The 23325-nt window shown below is 47.3% G+C and overlaps 1 protein-coding gene across 1 annotated transcript in view; it reads left to right on the forward strand.

Moving 5' to 3' along the window:
- The window catches only part of XYLB (xylulokinase), a 95955-nt gene extending 82000 nt beyond the window's left edge, over positions 1 to 13955 (forward strand). Inside the window, exon 19 of the mRNA XM_072033863.1 lies at positions 10660 to 13955. Within this exon, the coding sequence (XP_071889964.1) occupies positions 10660 to 11037 (378 nt within the window). The 3' untranslated portion in view covers positions 11038 to 13955. The remainder of the gene's footprint in view (positions 1 to 10659) is intronic.
- Positions 13956 to 23325: the final 9370 nt, after the last annotated feature.

Consider the following 23325-nt stretch of genomic DNA (forward strand, 5'->3'; position numbering starts at 1 on the left):
TTCTGTTTCATGAAGAGTCGGTTTCATCTGCGTAATTGTTTGCTGTTTTCTATTCCTCCTTCAGGTGTCATGGCCATGAAGTTCTTTGTTTCATGCTGAGTGTGTGTGCAGAAGAAACAGGCCAGGAAGGTCACTGTTTTGGTTTTTTTTTATACCACCAGGATGCCATTTTTCTTTCTTGGAAATGCTGAGCAGAATGCTGAGCTGTCTTGCTCTGATGCTACTCTTCCACTTCAAATGTTCCAGTCCCGATTAAGTAGGTGCTAGCTGAGGAAAATCTCAGAGAAAATACAGATCTTTCTACAGAGATGTGTGGAAGTCACAGAATTCGAGTGAACGTCCTAAATCACGCCCTGCAAGTGGGAACACTTTATTGCACCCTTGTACAGTGCCAATATTTTTCCCTTAGGATAAAATTCCTTCTGGGAATAAAGTAGGCTTGTTCTAACGTAAGTGACTGAAGCCTTTCTTCTGTTCTTGCAGAAGTTGTAAAGTGCCTAGGGAGTAAGGTAGGGAACTGTAGGGAGCAGAGGGTCTCTTTATTGGGTATTTGCTGGAGATGGGTATGGGTATGGGTATGGGTATGGGTATGCAGCACTCACCTTGTCCCTGCAGCATCTCTGTGGTGGGAGTGGGAACCCCTTGCAGTGACTCACCTGGTGAGGGGTAGGGGAACGGGCACGTTCCTCCTTTGCTCTCCCTTTTATATATGAGTGCTTCATTGTGAGTATGAACAGTGCCTTTTTTGTTCATAACTGAATAATTGTAACTTTGCCTGATATTAGCAAGATTACTCAGCGGGGTCAAGAATTACATTTCCGAGTTTCTAAAGCTGGTTTCTTTTAAGCAATTGCTTTAAAAGGTGGCATTACAAATACACATTTATCTCTTTTATGCGCTTATTATTCTGAGTCCCAAGGTACAGTGCTAAAACATGTAATGCTTCTTACAAGCCTCCACCTTCAGCAGTCGCTCTGCAATTGAGAAGGGCTGTGGAAAGGCACCGAGGAATTTGTTAATGCGAGTTAAGCGATGCCTACTAGTTTGTCATCATTAATCATTAGCTGATTACTAATTGATAGAGGTGGGATTCAGAGGTGTTTTAGGTTTGTCTGGTTTTGCTGACAGTTTGAGTAGCTCAGCTGGCTTACCCGAGTGAGCAGACTGATACCTTGTCCAGCTTTGGGGCTTTGCCAGTGAAATAAGAGATTCAGTTCCTTGCTTAGCTGAAGAAAGTGAGCAAGCTTACATCTCCCAGCTCGTAGCACAGTGCTACAAGGCACAAGGACTTTTATTTTATTTATTTTTTGGTAGTCAGAGCATCTCTAGATTATTAGCAGTACTGTTAGTGGGGTATCGCTTAGGTGGTTTAGCTACTTTCAGGGCCTGAGCTCTTCTCCGCGTTCAAGGCTGTACCGTAGCCACATATGAACATTTCTGGCCCCAGTAAGTCAGGTTGGGGGTCTCTGATGTGTCCTGTATCAGCATTAAAGTGCTGTTTCCTCAGGGCAGCTGATGCACTGTGTGCTAGCTGCAGGAGTCTCTGCAAAAAGACTCTGGAAGACCAGGAGCTGAGCACCACTGAATTGCAGTATTGCTGTGGTGATGGGTTTATTAGGGCTGGCCTCGGAGGAACGGTGCCTGGAGTATAAGAATTTATAGACAACCTCTTTTTTTTTTTTTTCTAGCTCACCAAAGTTGCACATGTTCACTGACTAGTGTCAGATAGAATAAGACTCAATAAATCTCCCCCTAGAAAAGTCCTTTGAAAAGACGCAGCTGTAAGAATTTACGGAATCATGGAATTGTAGGGGTTGGAAGGGACCTCCAGAGATCATTGGGTCCAACCCCCCTGCCAAAGCAGGTTCCTAGAGCAGGTTGCCCAGGCAAGCGTCCAGACAGGCCTTGAGTATCTCCAGAGAAGGAGACTCCACAGCCTCCCATGGCAGCCTGTTCAAGACAACTCATAAACGGTTTGAAACAGAATAAGGCAAGAGAACTCATAAATGGTTTGAAAGAGATTTATAGCAGCATAACTGAAAAGGAGGAGAAAGAATTACACATGACACCTAGTACAAAAAAGAAAGAGCTCTACATGAAAGGATCAGTTGGCAGATTGAAAACAAACAGGAGGATGTGCTTCTTCACACTTCAGGCACTGAGCTGCCGGTCTGGCTGCAGACATGGTAGATGCCAAAAAGGGCCTCAGTGAAGACAACTCCCAAATCTGCATGATGAAGAAGTCCTCAGGGGCCGCAGTGAAGAGAACACCAAAAGCTGCACGATGAAAAACTCCTCAGGGCCTGGAATGAGAGAATACCACCAAAAGTTAAAAGATGAACCACTTCTCAGGAACAACAGGGTGAAAACAACATGAAAAGCTGCATGATGAAGCTCACCTCAGGGAAAACATGGTGAGGAGATCCCCAAAAGCTGGACAACGCAGAACTCCTCAAGAGCCTCAGTGAAGAAAACACCAGAAGCTGCATGATGAACTCCTCTGGGTAAACATGGTGAAGAGAACCCCAAAAGCTGGACGATGCAGAACTCCACAGGGATGCAGTGAAGAAAACACCAAAAGCTGCACGATGAAGAGATCCTCAGGGTAAACGTGGTGAAGAGAACCCCAAAAGCTGGACGATAAAGAAATCCTCAGGGACGTAGTGAAGAAAACACCAAAAGCTGCAAGCAGAAGCACTCCTCAGGGGCGACAAGGAGAAGAAAACACAAGAAGCTCCACGAAGAATTACTCCTCGAGTGGCATGGTGAAGAAAACATGAAAAAGCTGAATGGTGAAGCCTCCTCAGGGGAAACGTGGTGTGGGGAAAACCCCCAGAAGCTGCACAGTGGAGAACTCCTCAGGGCTGTAGCGAAGCAAACACCAGAAGCTGCACGATGAAGAGGTCCTCTGGGTAAACACGGTGAAGAGAACTCCAAAAGCGGGACAATGCAGAACTCCACAGGGCCACAGTGAAGAAAACCCCCAAAGCTGTACGATGAAGAAGTCCTCAAAGGCTGCAGTGAAGAAAACACCAAAAGCTGCACGATGAAAAGCTCCTCAGGGTAAATGTGGTGAAGAGAACCGCAAAAGCTGGACGATAAAGAACTCCTCAGGGTCGTAATGAAGAAAACACCAAAAGCTGCAAGCAGAAGCACTCCTCAGGGGCGACAAGGAGAAGAAAACACAAAAAGCTCCACGAAGAATTACTCCTCGAGTGCCATAGTGAAGAAAACATGAAAAAGCTGAATGGTGAAGCCTCCTCAGGGGAAACGTGGTGTGGGGAAAACCCCCAGAAGCTGCACGATGGAGAACTCCTCAGGGCTGTAGCGAATCAAACACCAAAAGCTGCACGATGAAGAACTCCTCTGGGTAAACACGGTGAAGAGAACTCCAAAAGCGGGACAATGCAGAACTCCACAGGGCCGCAGTGAAGAAAACCCCCAAAGCTGTACGATGAAGAACTCCTCAGGGCTGTAGCGAAGAAAACACCATAAGCTGCTCAACAAAACACTGCTCAGAGGCTGCAGTGAGGAAACACCAACAGCTGGACGATGAAGCTCTTCACAGGGGCAACGTGGTGAAGAGAACCCCAAAAGCTGGATGATAAAGAAATCCTCAGGGTCGTAGTGAAGAAAAAACCAAAAGCTGCAAGCAGAAGCATTCCTCAGGGGTGACAAGGAGAAGAAAACACAAAAAGCTCCATGAAGAATTACTCCTCAAGCGCCATGGTGAAGAAAACATGAAAAACTGAATGATGAAGCCTCCTCAGGGGAAACGTGGTGAAGAGATCCCAAAAAGCTGCACGATGGAGAACTCCTCAGGGCTGTAGCGAAGCAAAAACCAAAAGCTGCATGATGAAGAACTCCTCTGGGTGAACACGGTGAAGAGAACTCCAAAAGCGGGACAATGCAGCACTCCACGGGGCCGCAGTGAAGAAAACCCCCAAAGCTGTACGATGAAGAGATCCTCAAAGGCTGCAGTGAAGAGAACCCCTAAAGCGGCACGGTGAAAAACTCCTTGGGACCTGGAATGAGAGAGAAACACCAAAAGTTAAAATACATGTATGAAACACTTCTCAGGGGCAACAGGGTGAAAACGATACGAAAAGCTGCATGATGAAGCTCTCCTCAGGCGGATACATGGTGAGGAGAACCCCAAAAGCTGCACGATGCAGAACTCCTCAGGGCTGTAGCGAAGCAAACACCCAAAGCTGCATGATGAAGAACTCCTCTGGGTAAACACGGTGAAGAGAACTCCAAAAGCTGGATGATAAAGAACTCCTCAGGGTCGTAATGAAGAAAACACCAAAAGCTGCAAGCAGAAGCACTCCTCAGGGGCGACAAGGAGAAGAAAACAGAAAAAGTTCCACGAAGAATTACTCCTCGAGTGCCATAGTGAAGAAAACACAAAAAGCTGAATGGTGAAGCCTCCTCAGGGGAAACGTGGTGTGGGGAAAACCCCCAGAAGCTGCACGATGGAGAACTCCTCAGGGCTGTAGCGAAGCAAACACCAAAAGCTGCATGATGAAGAACTCCTCTGGGTAAACACGGTGAAGAGAACTCCAAAAGCTGGATGATAAAGAACTCCTCAGGGTCGTAATGAAGAAAACACCAAAAGCTGCAAGCAGAAGCACTCCTCAGGGGCGACAAGGAGAAGAAAACAGAAAAAGTTCCACGAAGAATTACTCCTCGAGTGCCATAGTGAAGAAAACACAAAAAGCTGAATGGTGAAGCCTCCTCAGAGGAAACGTGGTGTGGGGAAAACCCCCAGAAGCTGCACGATGGAGAACTCCTCAGGGCTGTAGCGAAGCAAACACCAAAAGCTGCATGATGAAGAACTCCTCTGGGTAAACACGGTGAAGAGAACTCCAAAAGCGGGACAATGCAGAACTCCACAGGGCTGCAGTGAAGAAAACCCCCAAAGCTGTACGATGAAGAACTCCTCAGGGCTGTAGCGAAGCAAACACCAAAAGCTGCATGATGAAGAACTCCTCTGGGTAAACACGGTGAAGAGAACCCCAAAAGCTGGACGATAAAGAACTCCTCAGGGTCGTAATGAAGAAAACACCAAAAGCTGCAAGCAGAAGCACTCCTCAGGGGCGACAAGGAGAAGAAAACACAAAAAGCTCCACGAAGAATTACTCCTCGAGTGGCATGGTGAAGATAACATGAAAAAGCTGAATGGTGAAGCCTCCTCAGGGGAAACGTGGTGTGGGGAAAACCCCCAGAAGCTGCACGATGAAGAACTCCTCAGGGCTGTAGCGAAGAAAACACCATAAGCTGCTCAACAAAACACTGCTCAGAGGCTGCAGTGAGGAAACACCAACAGCTGGACGATGAAGCTCTTCACAGGGGCAACGTGGTGAAGAGAACCCCAAAAGCTGGATGATAAAGAAATCCTCAGGGTCGTAGTGAAGAAAAAACCAAAAGCTGCAAGCAGAAGCATTCCTCAGGGGTGACAAGGAGAAGAAAACACAAAAAGCTCCATGAAGAATTACTCCTCAAGCGCCATGGTGAAGAAAACATGAAAAACTGAATGATAAAGCCTCCTCAGGGGAAACGTGGTGAAGAGATCCCAAAAAGCTGCACGATGGAGAACTCCTCAGGGCTGTAGCGAAGCAAAAACCAAAAGCTGCATGATGAAGAACTCCTCTGGGTGAACACGGTGAAGAGAACTCCAAAAGCGGGACAATGCAGCACTCCACGGGGCCGCAGTGAAGAAAACCCCCAAAGCTGTACGATGAAGAGATCCTCAAAGGCTGCAGTGAAGAGAACCCCTAAAGCGGCACGGTGAAAAACTCCTTGGGACCTGGAATGAGAGAGAAACACCAAAAGTTAAAATACATGTATGAAACACTTCTCAGGGGCAACAGGGTGAAAACGATACGAAAAGCTGCATGATGAAGCTCTCCTCAGGCGGATACATGGTGAGGAGAACCCCAAAAGCTGCACGATGCAGAACTCCTCAGGGCTGTAGCGAAGCAAATACCCAAAGCTGCATGATGAAGAACTCCTCTGGGTAAACACGGTGAAGAGAACTGCAAAAGCGGGACAATGCAGAACTCCACAGGGCTGCAGTGAAGAAAACCCCCAAAGCTGTATGATGAAGAACTCCTCAGGGCTGTAGCGAAGCAAACACCCAAAGCTGCATGATGAAGAACTCCTCTGGGTAAACACGGTGAAGAGAACTCCAAAAGCTGGATGATAAAGAACTCCTCAGGGTCGTAATGAAGAAAACACCAAAAGCTGCAAGCAGAAGCACTCCTCAGGGGCGACAAGGAGAAGAAAACACAAAAAGCTCCACGAAGAATTACTCCTCGAGTGGCATGGTGAAGAAAACATGAAAAAGCTGAATGGTGAAGCCTCCTCAGTGGAAACGTGGTGAAGAGATCCCAAAAAGCTACACGATGAAGAACTCCTCAGGGCTGTAGCGAAGCAAACACCCAAAGCTGCATGATGAAGAACTTCTGTCCCCAGAAGCACTCCTCAGGGGCCACAAGCAGCCCACTGTCGCGCTGCCATCGCCGGAGTGCCGCAGCCCCGGCACACCCAGCACCACATCACCCACCCTGCCCTGTGACACCTCTGCTCCATCACAGCCAGGCGCCGCCCCATTGGCTGCCTGCCTTGGCGCCTCTGGGCTCAGCCAATAGCGAGGCCGGTGGCGCTTGTTGCTAGGCAGCATGGAGCTGGGGCACCCAGTGGGCGCCAGGAGGCTGCAGGGCGGTGCCGGACTCCTAGGGCTGTGGCTTCCTTGACAGGACCTCCAGCTCTGCCTCGCCTTGTCCCCCACCTTCCAAGGGGCACATTTGTACGATAGGGCCACTCAAACTGCCCCAGTGAGGTGGCAGCGGCATTGTACAGGGCACACTGACATTGCCCGTCAATAAAACCCTCTGAGCTCGGCCAGTTCTCAACCCACCTTACTGTCCAGTCCTCTATCCCACACTTTCTCAGGTTTACTAGCAGGATGACCTGGGAGACAGTATCAAAAGCCTTGTTAGTCAAGGTAGATGACGTCCACTGCTCTCCCCTCATCTACCCAGCTGGTAATGCCATCATAGAAGGCTATGAGTTTGGTCGAACATGATTTTCCCTTGGTTAAGACTTCTACCACTCTTTTCTTTTTGTCTTAGAAATGCATGTTAGCCCGTCAAGGAACCACAGGTTTCTTGCTCTCATGTGCACATCCCTGTAAAGGAGCCCACAGTGATGGAAGACTGGTGCACTATAGTGCACCAGTATATACATACCTCCTATATAGGAGTATATAACTCCTATATATGTATAGGAGTTATATATACCACTATATAACTCCTCTGGGTAAACACGGTGAAGAGAACTCCAAAAGCTGGACAATGCAGAACTCCACAGGGCTGTAGCGAAGCAAACACCCAAAGCTGCATGATGAAGAACTCCTCTGGGTAAACACGGTGAAGAGAACTCCAAAAGCTGGATGATAAAGAACTCCTCAGGGTCGTAATGAAGAAAACACCAAAAGCTGCAAGCAGAAGCACTCCTCAGGGGCGACAAGGAGAAGAAAACAGAAAAAGTTCCACGAAGAATTACTCCTCGAGTGGCATGGTGAAGAAAACATGAAAAAGCTGAATGGTGAAGCCTCCTCAGGGGAAACGTGGTGTGGGGAAAACCCCCAGAAGCTACACGATGAAGAACTCCTCAGGGCTGTAGCGAAGAAAACACCATAAGCTGCTCAACAAAACACTGCTCAGAGTCTGCAGTGAGGAAACACCAAAAACTGGACGATTAAGCTCTTCACAGGGGAAACGTGGTGAAGAGAACCCAAAAAGCTGCACGATGGAGAACTCCTCAGGGCTGTAGCGAAGAAAACCCCCAAAGCTGCATGATGAAGAACTTCTGTCCCCAGAAGCACTCCCCAGGGGCCACAAGCAGCCCACTGTCGCGCTGCCATCGCCGGAGTGCCGCAGCCCCGGCACACCCAGCACCACATCACCCACCCTGCCCTGTGACACCTCTGCTCCATCACAGCCAGGCGCCGCCCCATTGGCTGCCTGCCTTGGCGCCTCTGGGCTCAGCCAATAGCGAGGCCGGTGGCGCTTGTTGCTAGGCAGCATGGAGCTGGGGCACCCAGTGGGCGCCAGGAGGCTGCAGGGCGGTGCCGGACTCCTAGGGCTGTGGCTTCCTTGACAGGACCTCCAGCTCTGCCTCGCCTTGTCCCCCACCTTCCAAGGGGCACATTTGTACGATAGGGCCACTCAAACTGCCCCAGTGAGGTGGCAGCGGCATTGTACAGGGCACACTGACATTGCCCATCAATAAAACCCTCTGAGCTCGGCCAGTTCTCAACCCACCTTGCTGTCCAGTCCTCTATCCCACACTTTCTCAGGTTTACTAGCAGGATGACCTGGGAGGCAGTATCAAAAGCCTTGTTAGTCAAGGTAGATGACGTCCACTGCTCTCCCCTCATCTACCCAGCTGGTAATGCCATCATAGAAGGCTATGAGTTTGGTCGAACATGATTTTCCCTTGGTTAAGACTTCTACCACTCTTTTCTTTTTGTCTTAGAAATGCATGTTAGCCCGTCAAGGAACCACAGGTTTCTTGCTCTCATGTGCACATCCCTGTAAAGGAGCCCACAGTGATGGAAGACTGGTGCAATGTAGTTTCAAAAATCAAGTGTTTTTTGTTTGTTTGTTTGTTTTGTTTTCATTTTGCCAGCTTCTCTACCTCATGTTGTTCTGTCTGTCTGGAGTAAAGAGGTTACCCAGTTAATTAAGATCTTAGTGACCACAAACCTAAAAGCAACGTATTCTACCTCAACGTATCTCATGGATTGATGCCCACCCTCCATCTCAAGGTACCTTTGAGGTTAGCAACAAGGGACCTTGCTGTGCTTCAAGGTTAGCCACAAGGTATCCCCAGCTGGTCTAGAGGAAAGGCTAGCTTCTGTGTTTAAAGACCTGCTGAGCTGTTCCCAGCCCAGATTAATCTGCTGGAACTTGTATGGAAGATTGATCTCACCTCTTTGACTAAAAAAAACAAAAACAAACAAACAAAACCCAAAATATTTTATAGCCACAAGGAAGCTGTTCGGTGCTGTCTGATCCAGAGCTCCCACCTGGCAGGAGCAGAGCCCCTCTAGGTTGCAGGTGGGTCGTGGAGGTACATGGAAAAATCCGAGCAGCTTCCTCAGCTCGATGGCCTAGTGCCCTCGTCAGTCAATCGGAGTTGCAGAGGATTCGCCCACAAGCTCTCGGTGTACCGTGACCCAGAGACGCTTTTCTTGGCAGCCTGAAGACTTTAAAGTCTTTTGTGATGCAACTGGAAACAAACAGGAAAAGGTGCTTGGCTTTTCTTAAGGGATCTGTCCGAGAGAGCTGGAGCTCTGATTGAATAAGTAATGTGCTGAAAAAGTCCACGCTCTGTCGGTGCTTTAATAAGTAATTGAACTGAGTAGCGCCGTGTGTGATCCCGGTGGGACCTTTTTGTTTTTCAGCTTTCTTTTCCTTTGGAGTCGTGGCTACCACCACAGATCACAGAGCAGCGCCGTGTATCTAAAGCTGCAAAAAGCCAAAGCAGAATTTGTTTTATCCGCATTTCTCTTGCTGTCATCCCCAGACTTCTGTATGCAGCTTAGAGGGTGGGGAAGAAAAGCACAGTTGTTTTAGAGAACTAAACTGTCTGCATCTGGTGCTTGTCATGAATACAGGTCCAAGTTATAACTCCTCTCTCTCTGAAAGCTACTAATTCTGATTTTTCTTCTTCTCAGCCACCGATGTTTTTCGTGTAACCTTCAGGAACTGGATCTTAACGAGATCTCAACCCTTGGTTAAATTGGGTTGAAATTGGGAAATGGTTAAAAATATGGCTAGGGATGATGAGCAGCTGGGTGGATATTCCCTCTGATAGCAGGGGATCACCGTCCCACAAGGAGTGTTACAAAACTTCACTAGAGGTGAATGTAGTCCTGATCTCATGTGGCTTGAACTTTTACTACAGTAAAGTTTTGGTACAATTCACACATGTGAATTGGGCATAAAATCATATCTGCACCAAAGGTGCATATCTGTTATTACATTGTTCCTTTGGCGCAGATCAAAATTGCAATGGGATGTGCTAGACAAAAAGAATTTAGGATGAATTTTTTTGGTAACCAGCTTCTTTCTGAGTATGTCTCTGAAGTGTGCTAACACAACATCTTCAGCATAGGCTTTCAGAGTAGTTACAGCCCCTGCGCACCCTCTGTGCTTTGATTGCAGCCTAGGTCAAGCCTTTGTGCTTAGCCTGTACAAGTGGTTTAGCTTTCAGTCATCAAAGCTTACATTGCTGGAATGTAAGATTTCTAGATATTTTCCCCCCATGATCTATTTTTTTCTTCCTTTTTCCTTCAGCAGCAGATATGATTTTTTCTTGTACACAGTTTGCCTGGACAGCTGTTTCCACTTCTGGGGGATGCTAAGAACTCTTTTACATGGTACTTTCCTGAGTGAGCTTGTCTCCTGCTGAAAGTCAACCCCAACACTATTCTCTTGTTTTTCTGAGATTAGGTGATCTTGGTTGCCTCAGTTCTCAATAATTCAACCTTTCCCTTAGAACAACTGAGGATATTATTATTGCATGAAGCATTTCTTGCTCTAAGACCTTTGGTTGACAGAAATTAGTGCTATGTTTCTTGTTAAGATGCTGCTACAAACTCTGCTTTTATTGGATAAATTGTGTCTTAGTCCTATGGGATGCATCTCTCTGGTTGTCCTTTCCCTCTTAGCATCTGATTGGACAGAAGTCTTTGGTTACCTTTGGGATGGGATTCATCTGACCAGACATAGGCGACATCTGTCTCCTGTGATAGGGGCTCTCTTGGTAATCAAAGAAAAGGTTGACAAGGGAAAGGAGTTCTTGGCTGCCGCTCTTCTTATCTTACAGCAGATGTCTACAAGAGATCAGGTGAATTGTCTCCTGAGTGAGCCCTTCCTCCCTGCTGACAGAGGGAGTAGAAAGGCAGTTTTGTGGAGAAAGGGCAGCAAAAGCCAGTTTTTCAGGTTGTGTCAAAACTCTTGAAGACTTGATTGAAAGCTGCTCTCAACTTCGGAGGCAAGAGTTGTCCCCAGTTACCGTTGTACAACGAGAAAGTTTTCTTGTTCCAGGACTGCTCTGTTTTTACTGTCAAATCCATGAGATTGACCTCCCCAGCTCCCTTCAGACAGCCTGTTTTGTACACCTGCATGGAGATATCCAACGGACGTGGGCCGGGAGCTTTGTTACGTTTCTGCTTTTTGTCCTTTTGCTGCATGCCCTTGCTCGTGTTTATCCCTTCAAGCCGGACTCTTTCAGGCATTTGTATTATGCCTGCAAGCTCAGTACTCTGGTACAGTAAAAGACAGCTCCCTTAAGACCTAGACAAGCATTGCAGAGGAAAACAAAGGTCTGTTCAACTTGCTGTTGGGAGACAATATTTACTCTCTGACTGACATGTATGCACTACCCTCCTGAAACCTCAGCTCTGTTCCAGTGCCGGTGCGTCGGAAGATGGCATTCTCCTTGAAAACAGCCTGAGCCACGTTGGATAAAAGAAGAGCTTAGAGAAAAAGGGCAGAAACGGAGCTGCTTCTTAGCTGAGGACTTTCATCTCAAAATAAAACACATTAGAGAAAACAAATATGAAGCAAAGGATTCTCACACAACTTTGATGTCACAGCTTACGTCTCCTGAGAGCATCTCTTTGCACTGCTGCCATGGCTTGTTAGGCTAGGACAGGACATTCCCCTGTCACTCCTGATAACGTTTCTTTGTTAGATTCCTGCCCTAAATGACTCAACCTGAGGACAGTTGCTTATTGCAAAAATACCCTTTTGATCAAGAAAGATACTGTTGAAAGGCAACAATGCGTTTCCCTAATTTCAATTTCTCAGCCTAATTATTCTGGTGCCTGCCATTGTTGTCCCTTAGAAGAAATGCCTACTTAAGCAGAGGGAGAAAGAAGGCATTGAATGTAGCTAATCCAATACGTGATTTAGTCAGTTCATGTGGATGAATAAGCAAATAAACTGCATTTCAAGACTTCCTTTGGTGTGAAAGCATTTTTTTTTTTTTTCTCACAGTGACTCTTGGCTCTGAAGATATGTCCGTGGTGTTTTATTTGATTCCATTTCACCATGTTTGCCATGTGGCAAACTCTCCCAAATGCTTTTCTGCAAAGACTCCTTTTGCTGTTTGCTCAGAGAATGTAGATTTTCGACTTTGATCTGTACTGTGTGCAGTTTTGGCATGCTTTATAATTAAACAACTGTTGCTAACAGCTTCCCCTGCCTGTCAGTAGTCACTCCCATCACGCATGAGCTTTCCATAGCAAAAAAAAGAAGAGGCACCACTGGGACAAGTGCTCATAGTACAGGACAGAAGGAACATCAAAAAACTCTTTCCCTTCTTTCCTGGCCTGGAAGCTTTGCTGTGACTCAGGCATGGGACAGGCACAGTTGGATTGTCCATAACATGAGTATTTTGGAGTAGGGGGTGGGTGTGCTGATGGTGAGCCAGATTGTCTAGATGAGAAATCACTGAGGTGAGACTGGCCAGGTAATTTGTATCAAGTTCGGTGTTTTATATACCAAGTCCAGCATTTTGTAATTTATGCTCTGAGTCTTTAAATGAAGAAGTAAATTAAATTTCTCAGATGAGTGAGAATGCTGTGTTTGGAGGGGGAGGGACCCCTCCTCTGCCCTGATGCGTCTTGCTTTGTTTCTCTACAGTGCTCCAGGATCCCAGGGGACATGGACACGGCCCCCTCCCTGAACTGTCTGCAAACTGGGAGCTAACTGGGAACTGGGGTTAAACCCACCAGGCAGAAGTAGCACCAGAACTCCCCGTGATGGGCTGGCACCCCAAGGCTGCTGTCCAAAAGGCTGAATGCCCCACAGCCACTGCTTTCAGGTGTGCGTGGGGTTGGCTGTGGAGTTGTGGTGTCTTCTGGACCTTGTATTGGACTGGAAGCTCAGCCTTCAGCAGTAACAAAGGAAGTGAAAGATTTCAACACACTTTTTTCTTTCTTTTTCTTTTTTTTCTCTACATGGTGACTAGAAATTAAGTGTGAACTGGCCATGAAGGTTAAGTGTTGACCTTGAGCTCAGCTGGGAGCCTTTCCAGTTGAGGTAGGAGCATTGCCTCGTGCAAGGCACTGGTGGGACCCCATCGGGGAGGGCATTTGCAAATCGATGCTCTTGTGTTCAAGACAGAATTTAAACTGGAACAAGCGAGGAAGAGGGATGATGTGTTGATCAGGGGAAGAGAAATGCTGTCCTAGCAGAGGGGACTAAAAGCTTGGCTTGCTTAACCTACCAAGTGGAAGCTGAGAGGTAACACCATCGCGCAGCATAAATCCTTCAGGCTGGGGGTAAAGAGCAGGAGAAGAGTTGTTCAAGCCAAAGGACAGTGCTGGCACACAAGCAAACGACACGCACCAGGAATAAATTTGGACTGGAAATTAGGAGTGAGGCGGGGGGAAGGTGCTGGAGGACCTCCTGTCCCCTAAGCGTGGTGCCAGCAGCACGGAGCCACGTGCTTGCAGCATGACGCGTGGCAGGGCCGTAGCACCGTGTCAGCAATCCCTTGCTCCCGCAGAAACCCTACATTTGCCTTGGACCAGAAGTGACCCTGGGAGAAACTGCTGTTTGCCGAGTGGGGTTTCACACTTCACCTCTTTCTGAATTTCTTCTTGACTGCGTTGGACTTGTGGGGAAGAAGGAGCATGGAAGGGGCAGATAAATTGAGAGGTTCCAACTCGGCTTCGTAACAGTGGGGCACGTAACAGCCTGGTTTGCTCTCGGCTTGCTGGGTTAGTCCTCTGCAAGCAAGAGGAATTTACCCCGTGGCAATCTTTCTTCACTAGAACCCTGCAAAAGGAAGTGAGGTTTAATTAGCATTTTAAAGTGGACAGCCTTGAAGTTAATGATATTCAATAAAGAAAAATTGTTTTAACCTTATTTGCACTTTTCAATTTACTTATTAGAGGCCATCTGTTATATTTTAAGCAAGAGCACTGGGAGCTAAACTCTCAGATTGTCAAATGAGGCTAAGCAGAAGGGAAAGAACAGGCTGCTTTAAATGAGCAATTAGGCTGTTGGTTTTTTTCTTTTTCCAATTTCTCACTTTTGTGTCAAAAAGCAAATGGTCACCGTTTCAAGCACCAGTTCAGTTGCTATAATGACATCTGTTTTTGCAGGTGCTCATCAGTCCTGGGGAACGTCACTTGTCCTCAGATCTCAGATATGGTCCAACATGGATGGAATTAGAAAAGCCAGAAGCGAGATGAAACTGATGATGAGGGACGTGAGGGGCAAGAATAAGGCTTTCTATAGGTAAATCATCAGGAAAAGGAAAATCATGAAGTATATTGATCTGCTGCTGAATGGGTTGGCCAACCTAGTCATAAAGAACATGGAAAAAGCTTTGCTTTTGTCTTTACTGGCAAGATGTGCTGCTAAGCCTCTTTATGTCCAGTGGCAGATTTTGGGGAAGATGGGCACTACCTATAGGTGGGGAGGATCAATTTTGGGGCTAGTGAAGTAAAATGGGCACACTCCTAGGCTTATTTTAAGCTTGAGCTGATTCCCACCGTACCTCTGAGGAGGTTCTTGTGGTGTGCCTGGGCAAAACAAGAGCCTTTGGCAGGGCAAAAGGCAAACCTTGGCCTGCCAGGTCTCATGAGACTAACTCAAATTCTGGGTCTCACAGCTTCCCTCCTGGAGGAATGGGAAAGGAAAGAGGTCTTCTCCAAGGTCTTCTCTAAGTCTACTGAAAATATGGGAGCCAGTACAGCTGGTGCTGTGCGTTTGGGTGAGGCAAGGTAAATTCACGTATGGTCGTGAGCAGTTCCACTGGGATTAGTTTAGGACAGAAACCTGGTCTCTGTGGATTTGTGGCTGCAGTGGCTGTAAGGTTACCCATCCCAAAGCAGGGTGGAATAATCCCTTCTGTAAACGAATGCAAAATGGGATCAATGCCATGGGCTGATAACCTGTTCCACAGGAGCAGTGACTTAAACTGCCACAGCAGGAAGCCCTTCGACCTCTGCATAAAAAATGTTTGAAAATGTAGATTTTTTAGCTTCACTCCTGTGGGTTGTTGCACCAAAGTTAGGCTGAAATCAATTTCTTTATGTGACGTCTTGGGGGGTCCCCCAGATTTGTTAGGAGCTGAACCCACCAGCTCCTGTTGACTTCAAGCTTGCTCTGCACTCAGCTGCTTCTGTCCTCTGTGGTTACAGTGACAGAAGGGAAGAGAAATGATCCAAACAGAAGAAACAGGGCAGAAATGTAAACTAGATCACGTTGATTCACAACAGCACTTGATCATTACAAAGAAAACCCGTACTAAACCAAGCCAACTATGAAGTATCTGCACCAGTGAAATCCATCTGCCAACGATGTTACTGTAAAAAATAGCCATGGGTACTGTTAGTTTGCCGTAAATGCGAAAGCTGAATGTGCATGCAATAAAATAGCTTTATAAAATCTTGCTTTTGTGTCTGTCCAAGCTTAAAATGCTATTTCGGGTTTAGATCTATAGAGAGAAAAAAAAAAAAAAGACCAACACATCTTGAGGTGACTTTTGTTTTAAGGCTGTTTTAAATTTATAACTGAGCTGGCTAAAATGCTTTTCATCAAAGTACAAAAGTTTCATGCTGTAATTAATGGCAAGTGATATCTAACGCAATAAAACACCATCATTTCAGTGTTCTTACAAGACTATTTATGACTGGGTATTGAAACTGATAATGATTCTGCCATTTGTCCTCATAATTTATTATTCCAAGGAGAGGCAAGTGGTGGTAAGGGTTCACGATCCGTTTTATGGAAAGAGTGCTGAATTCAGCTTTTTATGGGTGTAAATGACAATGTTTGGTGCTCGGTGGAAAGCCTGCATGTGACAGCAAGTGCAGACCCCACTGAGGGGTCGAGATGGGGAGTGTTAATGCTCTTTCCTAGAGAGGGGAAGCCCTTGGCTATGTGATCCCATTGCAGATAGCATTACTGGGACCAGTAGAGTGAGTGGGGTACTGTCGCAGCAGGATCCTTTGGAAGACCAGGGCAGGATTTTTCTGGAAGCCCCCCACTTGGTTTCTGAGTGAGCTGATCTCACAACGTATTGCTCTGGGCAGCCAAAGCTGAATTCACTATAAACAACCTGACCCAAAGCCCATTGAACGTAATGGAAAGAATTACTGGCCTTGGCAAGCCTCGTGTCAGGCTGAAACAAAAGCTCGGCTCCAGAGGAGACTTCCCTTGGTCTTGCAAAGTGCCAGCCAGACCGCGTCCCTCTGAGCACAGCCCTTTCCCTTTGCACCAGCCAGGGCTGATTTACCGAATGCTCAGGCTCTGATTCTCACCTTACTGAGGCTCGTGGAAACCTGGAGGAATTTCTTTAAAGTCAGTATTGACACAGCTAATGGAAAATCTGAGTGAAGTCAGACCTCGGGGTTTGTTTTTCGGGCTAAGATCTGAAAAAGAGAGGCGATGCCTCAATCCTGATGGACTGCGGGACCGGGAGATTTGCGTTCCCTAGACTACAGCTCTCTGGTTTTCCCCAGGCTGCTGTTCATTTGCTGTGGAATAAGGTATTGTAGGTAAAGATTTGCATTTCCATCAATAGCCCTAGCAGCAGCCTAACGAGTTCCTTGCTGCTTTGCAAATAGCTCCGAGTGAATCTGCGGCCACAGAGGCAGAGCAGGATGTGACCCATTTTCTTTGCTTTCCAGGAGCTACGGCCCCCTTCCTCCTCCCTTCAGCCTCCCCGCATTTATTCTAATCAGCATGTCAAAAGAGAAGTCACTCCTTTATTGGAGGTTATCCATGTCAAGGGAAGTTATGTTTCCATCACTACCTGGGGGCCCATCAGCAGATGAAGACGGAGAGCAGTGACTCAGAATGACTTTGAAGCAACACCCAGCAGCAACCGAAGGCAAGAACATAACCTCGGCTGACGTTGAGTATAACCCAGCACACAAATAAAGCCATTCCACTAAATTATGCATCTTTTTACTCTTGGCTGTTCTTAAAGGAAGGGGACAGGGCGAGTGTTTTCTCCGTGCGTTGCTTCCTTTTCCCCGCGCTGGGAGCTGAGTGACAGATGCACACTGATGGAGCACGACGCATTGATTTTCGCTGCTGCAGTACTTTATGCTGAAAAGAAATATAGCTTTTAAAATGACAGAGGGGCCCTATTCAGAGGAAAAAAAAACACTGAGGCAGATGGGTGAGTTTCGCTGAATGCGCCTTAGTTATCTGCTTCGAGTGAAGCACGTGCCTGGATGCTCTTTTGACCAGCATTGATGGGAGTACATTCACCAGCAAGTTTGAGTTAACTAAGTAATGACTAAAGAGCAGTCAAGAATAGTAAGGTAATAAGGATATTTAGAAAAAAAAAAATCCATTTCTGTTTCACTAATCATTTGAAACCAAGAAATAACGTGTTAACTTTCAAGTTTTCCTCCTAATGGTGCAAACACAGATACGTGCTGTTTCTCCTGCACTTCTCTTTCCCCAGGATGGGCAGGGAGGTGGCGGTTTCAGCTGCTTGGTGCTACCACAGCCCAGGCTGTTCTCTCCTTGTCCCTGACTTTGCTCTCACCAACGCAGCCCCTGAAGCCCCGGGGCCAAGTCCTCGCCAGATGCAACGTCACTGGCCGCGCGGGAGAAGCATCGATTGACCCCGAGCAACAACCTGCCCTCCGGCTTTCATTTAATGCTTCTTATTTAAAGCTCCTAGGGAGGGGGGAGCACAGGGCGTCTCAAGTGATTTGGGTATTATTGCATTAGTTTTTCCACCACACTTGCACTTAACATCTGTGTGCACGGACGAGTGCGACGTTGCCCTGCTCTTCAAACGGGCACCAAGCATCCTGCCCACACCCGTGTTTCTTTTCCCTTTATGTCTTCTGTAAACCATAATTAAAAAATGCAACCTGATTTAACACAGTCTTAACTGGCTGTTTTGAAGCAGGGAGGGCACTACTCAACCTCTCCACATTGCCAAGACCTTTTTTTAGTGATTTCCTGCAAGCCACCGCTCTCGTACTGGTTTTCTGGCAACGCTGGATCTTATTGTGGTCTTCTAAAAGGATTCAAGCATTGCACGTGCCGCGGAAACTTTGTGGTTTTCAAGTGGAAAAGCCAGTGTGAGCGAGTTGCTTTAATGTTTATCCTCCTGCCCTGCCTCCAAAAACTAAAAAATTGCTGCTTCTTGGGAGCAAGTTATGTGGTCATAACTCCGACACCCTGACCAGGGCTTGAGTCTCCTTGCTGATAGCTCTGGCTTGCTGAATTCGGCTTATTCAGTTTGGTGAGTCTGTGGTTTGGAAATGTAAGCCGATTTTAAAAAAGGCCTCTTACGTCTTTAAGAGGGAAAAATCACACTTTTCAGAATATGTGCATAAATTGAGAGCAATCTGTCTCGCTGATGGTCTCGGCTGAGTATCCTGCGAACATGTGTCCACATCACAAAGTGACCACGCAATTAGCACGACAGGCAAGAAGCCTTTTAAAGGTCGTTAAGGGGATTCACTGGCTGGTCTGCCTGCAAAAGCGTGCACGGATCCTGGCTCAGTCCTCGCTTTTGTGTTTCCCCCTCTCTTACACTAACTAGCAATAAAAATTTAAGCTGTGTAGCAAAAGTCCTTTTGTTTCAGGGGCCAGGCAAACATCCCAGGTTTTATGTTTATTTATAGGAGATGAACTTGCTTGCGAGATGAGTTTTGTAAAATTGGATCCAGCTTGAGCCAGAGCTGAGCCAGACCCGTGGCTTGCATTACTGGCAGCTGGTTTTCATGGGAAGCATCTGGCTGGTGCAGAGGAGCACAGGACATGGAGGAGGGTGTTTTGGGGTGAGAGTGGGGCAGGAGATACGTGGGTTGCCTCCTGCCCAAGCAGTCCTTTGGTTTTGGACTAAGGGGACAAGGAAGAGCATGGAAGGGGGGTTGATAAAGTGGACTCTGTGTTTTGGGATGGGAAGCTTGCCCTGCACTGAGCACAAAATTTATTATTTATTTCTCCCCAGGTAATAAAAACTTTCAACAAAAATGTCAGCGACTAGGCAACTAAGAAGGGCGTTTTTCAATGACATGAAGGTTGGTGTGGTGCCAGCTCTCCAGGTCCAAGTGGAGCTCTCACATTTATGCATTTGCAAGACCAGAAGCAACATTTACCAACAGCAACATTTCAGGGCTTGGCCCTGCCCTGTCTCAGGGCTCACAGAGGTGTTTGTCCTGGTGGTGACGGCTTCTGCACGGTCCCACCTGCACCTTCCTGGGTGGTGATGCTGAGGCCACCACCCCCTGTCTGCCCCTCAAACCATGCTGCTTGTGACAACACGGGAAAGGAGCAGGTTTTGTGCAGGAGGCTTTGTGGAATTGGTCCAAATCCCTGGAAGGGACCGATGTGCCCTGAGCTGGGGTTATCTTTTTTTCTCCTGCCCATGCTCCGTGCAGGCTCCTCAGCTTCGGAGATGATGTGAGATGTCCTCCTGGGAAACACACGGGTGCCTGATTGCCATGCACAGGCTGGTGCTGCTCCGGTGACACAGCATACATTACCCAAAAGTTCACCGGAGGACGGTGAAGGTGATGAGGACAGGAAGAAAGCTGTTTCCCTTCCAACAGCTCGAGAGCCAAGTCGTAAAAGGCGAAATATTCGTGGGCGGCTGTAGCTGCGCCTCCTCTGCTGGGGAGATAACGTGTCTTGGGCTAGCAAATGGCATCCAAAGGGGGCTGCTGGGCTGGAAAGATGGGCTCGGACTGCCTGGGGGGCTTCAGGACGAGGGGACACGGCTGGGGCCCGGCGATGGGTGCCGGGGGGACGAGCGCTTCCCGGAGCATCGCGCTAGAGGGTGCCAGATCGCTTCCCTCCGCGCCTGCCTTGCACGAGAACCTCTGCCCAGGTTTGGAGGGGTTTGGCTTTGTGCACCTCGCTGGCTCCTTCCTCCCTCTTTAATTGCTCGTTGTACGAGCCACAGCCTTGCTAAGAGCCCGCCGGCCGTCCCCAAATCCATACGGTGTCCTCCTCGGCACGGGCTGGCTCAGTCCGAAAGGCAGAGCTGCTGCTTGGAATTGGGTGGTGGGCACGGAAAAAATTGTGTTGGTCATAGGAGGTGCATTGATCTGACAGCAGGAATAATCCCTGGGCTTGGGTAGGGAGCCCAGAGGCTGGAATAGCAGCAGCTGCCCTCACCCCTCCTGCTAGGGAGGTTCGGTGCTATCCCCCCCAACCCCTCCTGCCTCCCGTGTACCCCTTCCCTGCAGCCCTCTTATGGGGCTGTCATTCCCATTGCTGGCTCTTTGTGGCCTTCTGCCTGCTCTGAGACTACAAAGCAGCATCTCATTTCATGCCTGTGCTCTGGACACGTCCTTCCTGGGGGCAGGAGGTTCAGCTCTCCCCTCTAGATTTCTCCTTGGTTCTTTCAGACCACTGCCTTGCACATCGTGGTTGGTCTGAATCCTGCTCCTCGCCTCTTGAGCACTCACACCCCTTTTGGTCTGAGTTCTACCACGCATTTCACAAACATTTTCTCTACCCTTCCTCAAAGGCATCAATTAAAACGTTGGCCAGGCCCGGATTTGAGGCAAGCCTCTGCAGGTTTGGGAGTGAGCCATCACTAACCACTTTGCACGCTGCCTTTCAACCACTTGCATCCTTTCCTCCCTAGCTTTTCCCACAGCCTGAGGTTATTTTGATTTCTGGGCGCAGAGCATCCGTGGTCCGAATTCACCAGAATCCATGGATCTGCCCACGGACACTACTGTGCGGGCAACCTTTCTGAAGTAACTATAATTCATTAGGAGAGAACTTTTCCTCCCAAACTGGCAGGTGGGTATACTGACAGTACCAAAATCTCTTCCAGATTAACTGGAAGCCCCTTGGGAATCCCTAGAATATCCTGAATTGGAAGGGACCCATAAGGATCATCAAGTCCAACTCCTACAGCTGAGTCACAGTAAATTAGAAACAATCTGATTCCTGAATATCAGTTGAGTAAGAAGCTCCTCCACCTCTTCCTCTGGCCATACTGCACAGGTCCAAGGATGAATTTCCTTTTTTTACCTGTTTCTGTCACACTTGGAGCCAGACCCCAGTCTGTGTGTTATGTCTTTCTTATTCATTGTGGGCAGATTAGAGCTGTGATATGAGGTGTAATCAAAAATGTCAATTAGCACCCAGGGTAGAGCCAATGGAACCGAATGAGTTTGCACTGTGGATGGATCTGGCCCAGAGTTTTCGTGCTGTTCACCCGTGTATGCAAATGGCTAACATGACCATAAGACAACCCAGGGAAAGATGTGTCCTCCTAATCCAGCCTGGCTGCCTGCTCCTTCTTCCAGCCTATTGCATTCACAATTGCCTGCCTTTGTTTTAGAGTCTGGATATTATCAGGATTGCATGGCTCACCCAGAGACCACCCCCTTTGATTTTCCTTGCTGTGTGAGTCCTGCTCTGTTTAACCATTCATAGAGGTGGCACAGGCTGTGCATTTCGAGAGGAAAGAAAGAAGTGGGACTTTCTTTCTGTTGCACAAAAAGCCCTGCCACGTATTCATTGCACCTTACAGCAAGCCACACTCAGAAGGGTTTGGGTACCAGCTTTGGATGTCCCTCTTGCTGCTGTAAAGCACCGTATTGTGACAACTCATCCCTTCTGGAGCTGAATCCTTCTTGGGTTGTCCTGGTGGCTTCAGGTGGGGTGTTCAATGAGAATCATGTGCTTTGGTTAGCAGCAAGAGGATGTGGCCTCTCATGGCTTGTCCTGCACCCAGTTCTTTCCATCAGGACTGAATGAGAGCCCAAGTCCTGGCCCTGCACAGCTCAGTGTGGCAGCATCCCATCCAAGCAAGGGCAAAGCACCTGGGAAGGGGCTAGGACTGCTGGAAGGCCCATGGAAATTTTCTTTTCCACAAAATTGCTTGGGTTTGAACTCTGTGGCTGCTGGTGAATGATATAGAGTATTTTCCTTCAGGCTGTTCTCCTCCTCCTCTGTGAATGGAGAGCTCACCATTTGAAGAAGAAGTTCCACTTCTCCCTGGCTTCCTTGTCCTTCCCTCTAATTCTACCAAAGTTTGCCAGTTTGCATGGTCACATATAAAATACAAAGGAGAGCAAAAGGGGAATGTGCCCATATTTCTGGCAGAGTTGCAGAAGAACCTTACAGCAGTTAATGAACAAGGATGTTCTCCTAGGTTTCAGTGGTAGAGCAAGAAGAAGTCCAATGCTCCATGCCTGGAACTGCAAACTGTTGTGCGGCCGAGGCTTTGAAATAAGTTATTCTTATTGTGATTCTTGCTTATAACACCAGATTCATTGTTTGCAATTTTGTTCAGTGGCATCCAATCAATAGCAGACAATAAAATATTATTTCGAGTGGTGTAGACGTTCCACGAGAATGTGATTGATTGCTTTAATTTCTGCCTTCCTCAGTGTTTTTACTAAGCCTTGTCTTGATTTCTTTCATTCTGCCTCGTTCTCTTCAGCATCAGTTGTTAAATAAAGTGACATATTTATTATATCAGCTTTATTTGACAGATTGCAGGGCGACATATTTTAGATTAATTTTTTCATTTATAGATGTGAGTATAAGTACATGTGAAATTATACATATATATATACACACACACACACATATATATACACACACTGTATAAAATCAGTGTGTGTGTGTGAACATACTCAAGGCCAAATTTTCCAAGCACAACTCGAATCTTTAGGTGCTGTTTCTAGACGTTTCACTTGACACCCCTTTAACTAGCCCAAACTCAATAGCCAATAAGTGTATGATCATGCAGTTTAAGTGGCCACATTAGCGTGCGTTTTATGAAGTTCCCAGTGGCCAGATGAAGTTTATCATCCCTTCGGCTGGGCTGCAGCAACAGACCACATGAACCCTCCTGGTTTCCCACGTCTACCAGGTTAGCTTAACAGGCCTCCACTGAGAACAGTTATATTCAAACAAGTCCTAGAAGGTGGCTTAAATGCTGTTGTTTCATTTTTTATTTTATTTTTTTACAGAGATATGTCAGAAATGTCTGGAAAAGATTTTTTTTTTTTTTTAAAGGTGTGGGTGGGAATTTGTTAGAACTATTTCTTGTAACTTTTAGTCCCTCGTGGAGCACCTTTGTTCCTGTAAGTCTGGTGTGCACGGAGGTTAAAGTCGAGCTCTTTGGGTGGTATGTATTGACCTAATCCATTTGTTCGATGTTAAGGATATGGGCCATGAGATGAGATTTAATGCACCTCCTAAATTGTGGCCTAAACAAGCTGTTTCTCCCCATAAATATTGCATGACTCAAAGTTAGGTGCCCCAGCACCTAACG

The sequence above is a fragment of the Anas platyrhynchos genome, chromosome 2 (assembly GCF_047663525.1).
Source record: "Anas platyrhynchos isolate ZD024472 breed Pekin duck chromosome 2, IASCAAS_PekinDuck_T2T, whole genome shotgun sequence".
Taxonomy (NCBI): Eukaryota; Metazoa; Chordata; class Aves; order Anseriformes; family Anatidae; genus Anas; species Anas platyrhynchos.